This window comes from Patiria miniata, unplaced genomic scaffold (assembly GCF_015706575.1).
Source record: "Patiria miniata isolate m_02_andy unplaced genomic scaffold, ASM1570657v1 HiC_scaffold_1, whole genome shotgun sequence".
Lineage (NCBI taxonomy): Eukaryota > Metazoa > Echinodermata > Asteroidea > Valvatida > Asterinidae > Patiria > Patiria miniata.
In genome coordinates this window covers 11,510,061-11,518,710 of record NW_024037047.1, presented here as the reverse complement: position 1 = coordinate 11,518,710, position 8,650 = coordinate 11,510,061, and the positions used below count along the sequence as shown (strand labels likewise).

Here is an 8,650-nt window from a genome sequence, read left to right as displayed (position 1 = left end):
ACGGTGACTGCTCTATGTTTCGACAACCTGCACATAAGATTGCGTTGGTTACTCCCGGTTAGGGTTAGGGATAGGAATACAATGTATGAGCAGTCGGAACATAGGTGTGTATCCGATGCAACCATTCGCATCACTATGCACTGGTATCCATAAACTTCAGACAATTGCTAAAAGTACACAATATTGTGGTCCATACTTGGCCATATAAAATACACCACATGAACATTGTCGACCAAGAAATTTCATGATCAACATTGTACCCCTTCAAAACACAGTAAACAAAACTATTGACAAAACACACGGCTGAAGAAGTCTTTTCATTTTTAATCTTCCTCCATGGTTACGAATTAATTATAACAGCAGCACTGAACCAGGACACACAAAGAATACAAAACGCTTGAAGATAATCTTCACTTCGTATTAACAAACCATACAATCTACCTTCAAAGAATAAGCCGTGCTGCCTAAATGGGAACAACTAGAATTCTGAAGACTTGGATCTGAGCAGGTTATTGCACGTGACCAGAGGACAATTAAGAGAACACTGATCATTGGTAACGGACAGGTTAAATGTTGGCTGTTACGAAGCATTATGGCACTACCGGGGGAAGGGGGTGCAGGCTAATACATGTACCTAGATAAATATAACAGCACAGTCACAAGTGTGCTGAGACACAATTTCTGGAATTTGTATCCTTGTGGAGTCATTTCTGTGTCCTAAAGTTTTCGAGTTTGAAAGTGTACTTTCAAAATGCTATTTTAACCAGAATTAATTTCATGGGCTGAAATTCAGACTTAATATCCCTTACATAAAATACTTCAATTTGTGATTGATCAACACACCTTGAAAATTCCCAGTTTTTGAGTAAAATCCATGTGTCTATTTTGTGATAACCTTTTGGAGAGGTATTCACCTAAGGAAATTGCTCTACAATCCATATGGTGCACGTCTCCAAAGGGTATCCTGTACCAGATCAAGTTTCTTTGCTGATTTGGTTATGTTTGCCATTGATACATGTGCTTAACAAAGATCAATGTAACATACATTGTGTATACACAGGCAAACCAGTTTTCCTGATTCATGGTATGGGTACAAATCAGACTAAGAAATCTATTTTTAATGAGTTGCAGCATTTTAAGGCAATCATGCAGTCATAGCAATGCCAACTGCTAACACACATCTTAAATGATATTTTCCACTGATCATAAAAGCACTGTTTGTAGATGTATACATTTTATACAAAAGCAGACAGAATGTCAGGAGAGATTACAGACGCTGACATCTAGACTACATGCTATTGGATAAGCACAACACTGATAAGCTAGATTCTTATCATAATTAGGAAATGTACTTCACCCAATAGTCCAAACTTGTCTTGTTATCGAATTAGAACACAATGCATGCCGTTTCATTTGAGAATCATATACACAAATCATAGCATAAAACCAGCACAGACACACAAGAATGTAAGCATGTTTTGAATTCCATTCCACCAAGAGCTCCATATGCAACGCAACAGTGCAACACACGCATGCACAGGCAGGGTTTTCAGAACAATCAACTGAACTTGAAGTGAATATGCGCATGTGTGCATTGTTTTGCGCAGAGTGACATAAAAAGCTGTGACTAATGGTGCATTTTGGCGTAAGACATCGGCTTCATTTGTGAATTGTTTCAAATTTAAACATAGATATGTATGCCAACAGCCATAAAAAGTCTGGAGCTTTCCCAAGGTTTGCAAACATGGATGTCCCAAGTATGCTACATTTTGTATGCCGAGTTAGCTTTCTAGTGATACAATTTAGCTCTAGGGAAACAACACAAATGCATCCCTACAAATAAGGACATGAAAACAAAACCTTGGACAATTGTTTTTCTTATCAGCATCCAGCTGTATATGCTGGCTTGGCAAGTCCTCATCAAATTTTCCTTTGTTACTGCATCTTCACTTCAACCATGAACTTCTTCAGTTTATTGTTTCCCGTTTCCTTTTTGGGTCGTCAACCAAACGATAACATCCACATTACTGCCATTTCTCTGAAACAGCTGTGTGGAACAGTATTGTGATTCCTAACTTATACAGAATGAATCTGTGAAACTCAAAAACAGCAAACACTGCCAGTGGCAAATCTACAACACTGAATTCATTTTCTTTTGTAAGTTATGTACATATTTGTCACATCTTTAAGAATTTATGATACAAATCCACAGCCAATGTCCAGCACACTGCAAACATTGGAAACATGTTTACGGACTGTTGCCATAGGTTACTTGCACTAGCACGTATTTGACACTGAAATTGTGAACACAGCTCCAAGCAAAGCTAATATAGGTATGACAGAAAGGATATATTATGAGGTCATCTCTGTGTGGTTCTGAGACAATCCGTACAGGTAGACAGGCAAGGGATATTTCCAATAAGCCTCTGTTCTGATGACGTCACACTTTATTTACATGTGCGTTTTTCTATGGGCTTCAAAACCTTCGCTCCCATAAGAAAGCACACATGTAAATAAAGTGTGACGTAAGATTTGAGGCTTTGCATGGTGGAGATACTAAATAATGAAAGGTTTGCGGAAACACCATGTGCGAATAATTTCTCAACTAAGAGAATGGTTCTGAAAAGAACCAGAGGTATAACCTCGACGTTCCGGTCAGTATGCTATGACCCTCTCCTGAAGACAGTCAGAGCATACTGACCGGAACGTCAAGTTTATACCTCTGGTTCTTTTCTGAACCATTCTTTTTATAGTTGAGAAATCATTCGCACATGATGTTTCCGCAAACCTTTCATTATTTATATAAAGTGTGATGTCATCAGTGCAGAGGTTTATTAAAGTGGTGTGAAGATCACGCATCCATGTTATATTTGACATTCACCTTTTGGACTGCGTTTTGTTCAAACTTATTTACTATGAGCAATTGTGCAGGTAAATGGACAAACAAACTACACATAGATAGTCGAACATTACCAATATGGAACTGCTAATAGGCCTAAAACCCAGGCATGAGATTTTTCTGACTTTGAATACGACTTTTTGAATCTGAGAGAAAGACATTATCAGTATAAAAGAAACGCATCTTTCATCACCAAACCTCCCATCCAATTTTCAGACTTTTTTAAATTGACAATCTCATCCCTGCTAAAACCAGACTCTCAATTGCAGATCAATGCCAGTTCCAAACATTTGTTTTCGGCCTTTCCTAGTAATTTTCTCAAGTAACCCTGTTAAGTTATTGACTTGGTTCTTACCGGAACAATTGAATATTGCTGTGTATGAATTCATTAAAAAATGGGCAAAAATTGCAAGTAATTCTCACTATAAAGCGTGTCAACAGTCATAATTACATTGGTAGTCAAGCGAACAGCCACAATTCAATACGCTGCAAACTTCATACACTTGTTTGATGAATTTTACATTTCTTTACTTAAGTACAAAACACAGGCTTTTAAGCTCAAACAGACCAGCAAAATATGAAGGGATGTGACTGACAAGTGGACTCTAGTGTTAAAGTTGTTGATATAATAACTACATGACTAGATGGTGATGGGTACATGTACAGTGTTAGGGACAATGGTAGGCTACATGATACACACAATGTAACAGTCACAGACATCAACGCCTCCAGCAAATCAGACAACTTAAAAAGCTTACTCATTCACTCATCATGCTCTTCAAAGTGAGCACGGCATGCTTTATAAAAACAAAATGCATACATCTTATTATAGAAAAGACAACTCTTGGCCCAAAATATAGTTTGGATTTGCCAGTTGGCCTCCTGTAGCTTGGCAAAAACTGCAAATCAAGAAAGCCTTACATGTACGTCACTGTCAGCAATGACTGGACGTCACAAAAGTATCTACTTTGTTTTGGTATTATGTACATTTATGACATGTGTAATGTACCCCATTTGTAATGGAGAAACAATGTTAAAATGGATGTAATCTCAAAATTAACCGAGTTGACTATAGGGTGGGGTGATATGAAGGCAGTTGTGTATACTCTACATGATTGTAGCATATGTCATGACAGGACTTGAAGGGTAGCTCATCTATTGTGTCTTGCACTCTTGAGGTTTGCCGCCATCCTGTGGATCAGACAAATAACATGAACATTACATCATCATATCACTGGCTGGCTGGCAATAGAGCCTGAAAGTTCACCCCTAGTGATGCACTTCCAGACCCCTGGAATAGGTCTCTCTCAAAGACGGCCATCTCTGTAGGAGAACTGCAACTGCGTACTGCGCACACATTGCGCAGTTTTGAAATGTTCCAAACACGCGTGCTTGTTGCTCGAAATGTGTTCAAACTACGACGCAGCCAATGGACGTTATGTAAGTTGACGCTCAAAATGCCGATGCATGTGGCTGGTCTGTAGGAAATGACCTCATTTGAGAGAGACCTTCAGGAAAATCAATGTGCAAAAATTCAAAAATTTGCAATTAGTTTGGGTACCTTTATTTTTTAAGAAAATAACCCTAAAAAAATTAAACAACGTCAATGGCCAACGTCATCTCAAGACTCTTGTGGCTTAAGGTTCAAAATATACGCACATGTACTGAAAAAAGGGCTTGTTCCTCCTAAAAAAGGTCTGTTCCCAACAAATTCAGTAGACCATAATTCATAAGCCATAAAGGTGCATACTGTCAAGGATACCGATGTTTTTATGCATGTGATATAATGCCTGTCAGGCTACCAGTCTATTGCTACATGTATAATGGTGCTGCCAAGGAAGGTGTGACCGGCCAGACTTAAATTCCTGTAATCATGCTGCCAGGTCCCGTCTGTAAAATATTTCTTTGTCGATGTCTAATATTTTTAGCATAAACAGCGATGCGAAAGTTGTCGAAGCATTGCGAGCGCCCTCTTGTGTTTTCCGTTGAATAGAGCATACCGAGTTGCGTAACAATTTGCATATGACATGCAGTGCGAAAAAGCCTTTTATTCCGTGCAGTGTTTCAAAAGCATAGGGCTTCGGACGCACATTCCGTGAATTTTTCGCTAGTTTTCTTGGAGAGTAAGCAAGCATGGGTAGGTCACTTGACTGCTTGTCGTTGCTGCTGCCAGCCACACCTTATTGCGAGCCAGCTTGTCTATATTTTGCTGTGTTTCTCACGTGGTTTTGCCATGGTTAGCACGCCGCATGTGCATACACATATCGTATACATGCATATCGTGTAGTTGCCCAAACATCCCGAGGCATAGGTACACAAGCCACAACTGCTCCGGTAAGTGTTTCAACTTCGTAAATTTTGATGTTATCTTAAATAGCACTTTACGACACATTTTTATGCCATGAATACTCGAGGTTGGAAGCCAAGTCTGTATGAAACATTTTTATGCCATAAAATAAATATCCCAGGTTGAAAGCCAAGTCTATATGAAAATTGTGCATAAGATGACTTGAATTTTCGATACCGAACCTCCTGGTAATATTGACTGTATACTTGTACATACTTCGATCCTAAATACATGTTTCTTGTATGTTGAATTATAGGGTCAATGCACTTTATTGAACTCAAATTTGGATAGCGTGGATGGAAAGAGAACTTAGAAAATGTTTTAGCCTGAAATAAAACACATGAGACATATAGATGGATGTACGAATACAGAATATTGAATACTCTTTTTATGAGCCTTACTGTTTAAACAAACAAATGTTAAGAAATAGGTGTACGGTATAAAATGCATTGTAAATTCATCAATATAGAATAACTACGGATGTGTACACATGTACTGTGGAGATGAAACTTTTTGATGGCACTGATGATTATTTAATATTCCTTCATCGAAACATTTATTAGTATTTATGAGATTACTTAATATGTACAGTAATTTTATTACAGCTACTGCTTGTGGTTCTGTGGTTCCTGAGTGGTCACAAATAGAGAAGCCTTCTCGAGTAGACCAGTGTATCCCTTATCCAGCATCCATAATATTTGGGTACGTGTGTAAAACATTATTGCTTGAAATGTGCCTAAGAAATTGGAGATTTAGAGATTAATGTGTTGTAAAATTATTGCATAGCAAGTGCTTATGGAGATTATTTCTCCTTGATTAAATTTTTATGCCTTTAATATTTTTATGCCTCTCTAAGAAATGTACTTGTAAATTCGCAGCAAAAACATTTCTATGGAACAAATCAATGGAAATTGAGGTTTATAGAACCAGTAAAGCAATTTCTCGAGATAAAAGATAACCAAGGATAAGGAGAGATGGTTATTTCAAATAATTAGATAATTGAATATTGGATTCATAGTCATTGTATATTTGTAAATAAATTAATTTCTATTCTTCTGTTTTCTGTTATTACAGACTGCTGAAGAATGACTGTCGTTTTTTGTAATAAAATTTTGAGCAATTTATAGTGGAATATATACCCAGTGTCACTTTCAAATTTCTGCGTAACCTTTCCAGCTCGGTTACAAAAATGGCGTAGTCGGCAGGATGTCATAAAAGACATCTTAATTTGTGACACTTTGATCAAATACAAACGACAGTCATTATTATTATCATCATCATCATCATCATCATCATTATTATCTTCGATGACAACCTTCTGGAGAGAAGCATCTTTGATCTGAAGGGTGGTTTGCTGCAGCTGCAGCAGTGCGTTTACATCATCTAGTCTCCGGACAGACAGCTGCCCAGATGTTCGTCTGAAGTGAGAGTATTTTCCATGTAGCTACACGCATCTTCTCGGAGAGCCTTCTTAGCTTCACACATCTTCCCCACAGTTCGGCACCCAGTCGTTGAGACAGCTTGGAGAGACATTCTTCACCATCACCTGTTTTTCAGTCGACCGGCCGTGGAGTGTGCTGCTAGTATTCAGCTACGGAACTCTTTCACTGATGGTGAACTTGTAAACATATTCACTGGGAACAGTGTCTTGCAGTCAAGATTTTTAACATTTTAATATTGCACATTCATTTGTATTTTAACTTGTAGCCACTGAGCATGTCGTTTTGACAATCGTAAATTTTGCATGTTAGACACAGCTTTATCACATACATAGAACAGATTGATTGTTTGATTGATCCGATTGAAGATCAGCTATTTTGGTAAAATCAAGTTTGCCATGGAGATGACGCTTTAGATATTACACATTTGAGTATATACTCACATTTTTGTGTGGACTTTTAGTAACACCGTGGTAGTTTTTTTCCTCTTTTTACATCTGCAGGTTGAAGCTTTACCGGAACAGTTCTGGCTTCTGTACCTCATGCCTCTCTCCCTGCCCTGCTGTCTTCACTGCAGTTACTACCCGCTTGTTGCTCTCTAAGCCTCTCGTATCCGCAAACCGCTGTAGCACCAACGTACCGTATTTGCTTCTTTACCGACGTAGAACACGTGTTAAGGTAATGCATGCTAACCGCTTGCTTGTGCTGCTTGTATTTGTGATTATATTTGTCCGTGTACTGACATTTTCTCCTCATAATCAGCAGAGATCTGTGTATAATTCTTTCATGATGGCTACTGGTGGAAAGTCACCTAAGTCAGTTGGGAAACCAGAAACAAAACTGTCTGAAGGGGAAATGATGGATCAGATAAAGAAGTTGCAGGAACAACTCCATGCAACTACCAGTGAACCAAAGGCCAAAACTAGTCCCGCATTCCTTCTCATGCCTAGCCAGAAAAAGCTTGCAACATATTCAGGGTTACCTGAGACAACACTCAAATTAGAGGATTGGATCTGTGATGTTAAGGCAACTATCAGGTCTCGCTCATTAGCAGAGGTAGATAAAGTTGATTTTGTGTTCCAACACTTAATTGGGCCAGCCAGAGAGGAAGTTAAATTCAGACCTAAGAAGAAAGTGGAAGATGTTTTCAGAATTCTTAGGGAAGTTTTTGGAGATCAGGGGTCTTCCGTTCACTTACAGCGTGCTTTCTTTGAGAGAAGACAAAAGGAAGGAGAGAACATTCGTGACTTTTCTCATGCCCTCCTTGACCTGTTTGACAGGGCTTGTCGAAAATCACCCCATCTTAGTGTTCACAAAGAACAGGTGTTGTGTGACCAATTTGCAGATGGTGTCTCAGATAGTCTCCTAAGGAAACATTTGAGGAAAAGAGTAAAAGATACCCCTTCGGTTGAATTTTACACTTTGAGGTCTGAAGCCATTGATTGGGCTGAAGATCCCACTGACATCTCAACCACGAAACAGCAAGTTTCCATTCAAGCAGCCAGAACAAGCCTTGCTTCAGAAACACTAGCATTGACTGACATTGTTCACAAACAACAGCAACAAATACAACAACAGCAGAAACAAATAGAGGATGTAACACATTTATTGCAGGAGCATATTAGAATACAAGGGACAAACAAAACTCTTGAGTCTAATCCAACACGTAATCTTGAGTCTCGTCCAAGTCGTAGTGACAAAGGTAGAACCAGAATCAAGTGTGATTTTTGTAACGGTGTAGGTCATTCCCGGGATAGATGTTATAAGTTACAGCTTAAAGAAGCCCAGGCAACCATCGAGAAGCTGAAGAAGGAAGCTAGTGAGAAGTCTTCATCGGAAAACTAGAACCTCCCTTCGCTCAGAGTCCATCGATTGGGAGGCATGGAGTGGACTCAACTGGTCCAAGTAAACATCGCTTGGTAGGAACATGTCCTACAGTAGTGGCGAATATTGGTGGTAGAGAAA

The 8,650-nt window shown here is 38.8% G+C and overlaps 2 protein-coding genes across 3 annotated transcripts in view; one reads left to right on the top strand and one right to left on the bottom strand.

Annotated features, from left to right (window-relative positions):
* Window positions 1-3,883: 3,883 nt before the first annotated feature.
* LOC119723345 (nucleosome assembly protein 1-like 1) overlaps window positions 3,884-8,650 on the bottom strand; it is a 43,141-nt gene continuing 38,374 nt past the window's right edge. For both annotated transcript variants that reach the window (XM_038193927.1, XM_038193936.1), the window contains exon 14: window positions 3,884-4,090. In XM_038193927.1, coding sequence (XP_038049855.1) covers window positions 4,055-4,090 — 36 coding nt within the window. In that variant the 3' untranslated portion in view covers window positions 3,884-4,054. The remainder of the gene's footprint in view (window positions 4,091-8,650) is intronic.
* Window positions 5,564-8,592, top strand: LOC119723352. The gene is made up of 2 exons (XM_038193951.1): window positions 5,564-5,948; window positions 6,321-8,592. The coding sequence occupies exon 2, from the start codon at window positions 7,367-7,369 to the stop codon at window positions 8,528-8,530; it is 1,164 nt and encodes a 387-aa protein (XP_038049879.1). The 5' UTR covers window positions 5,564-5,948; window positions 6,321-7,366; the 3' UTR covers window positions 8,531-8,592.

What these genes read in the sequence shown, in the direction of transcription:
- LOC119723352 (XM_038193951.1), top strand. Translation starts at nt 7,367, where the DNA reads ATGCATGCTAACCGCTTGCTTGTGCTGCTTGTATTTGTGATTATATTT.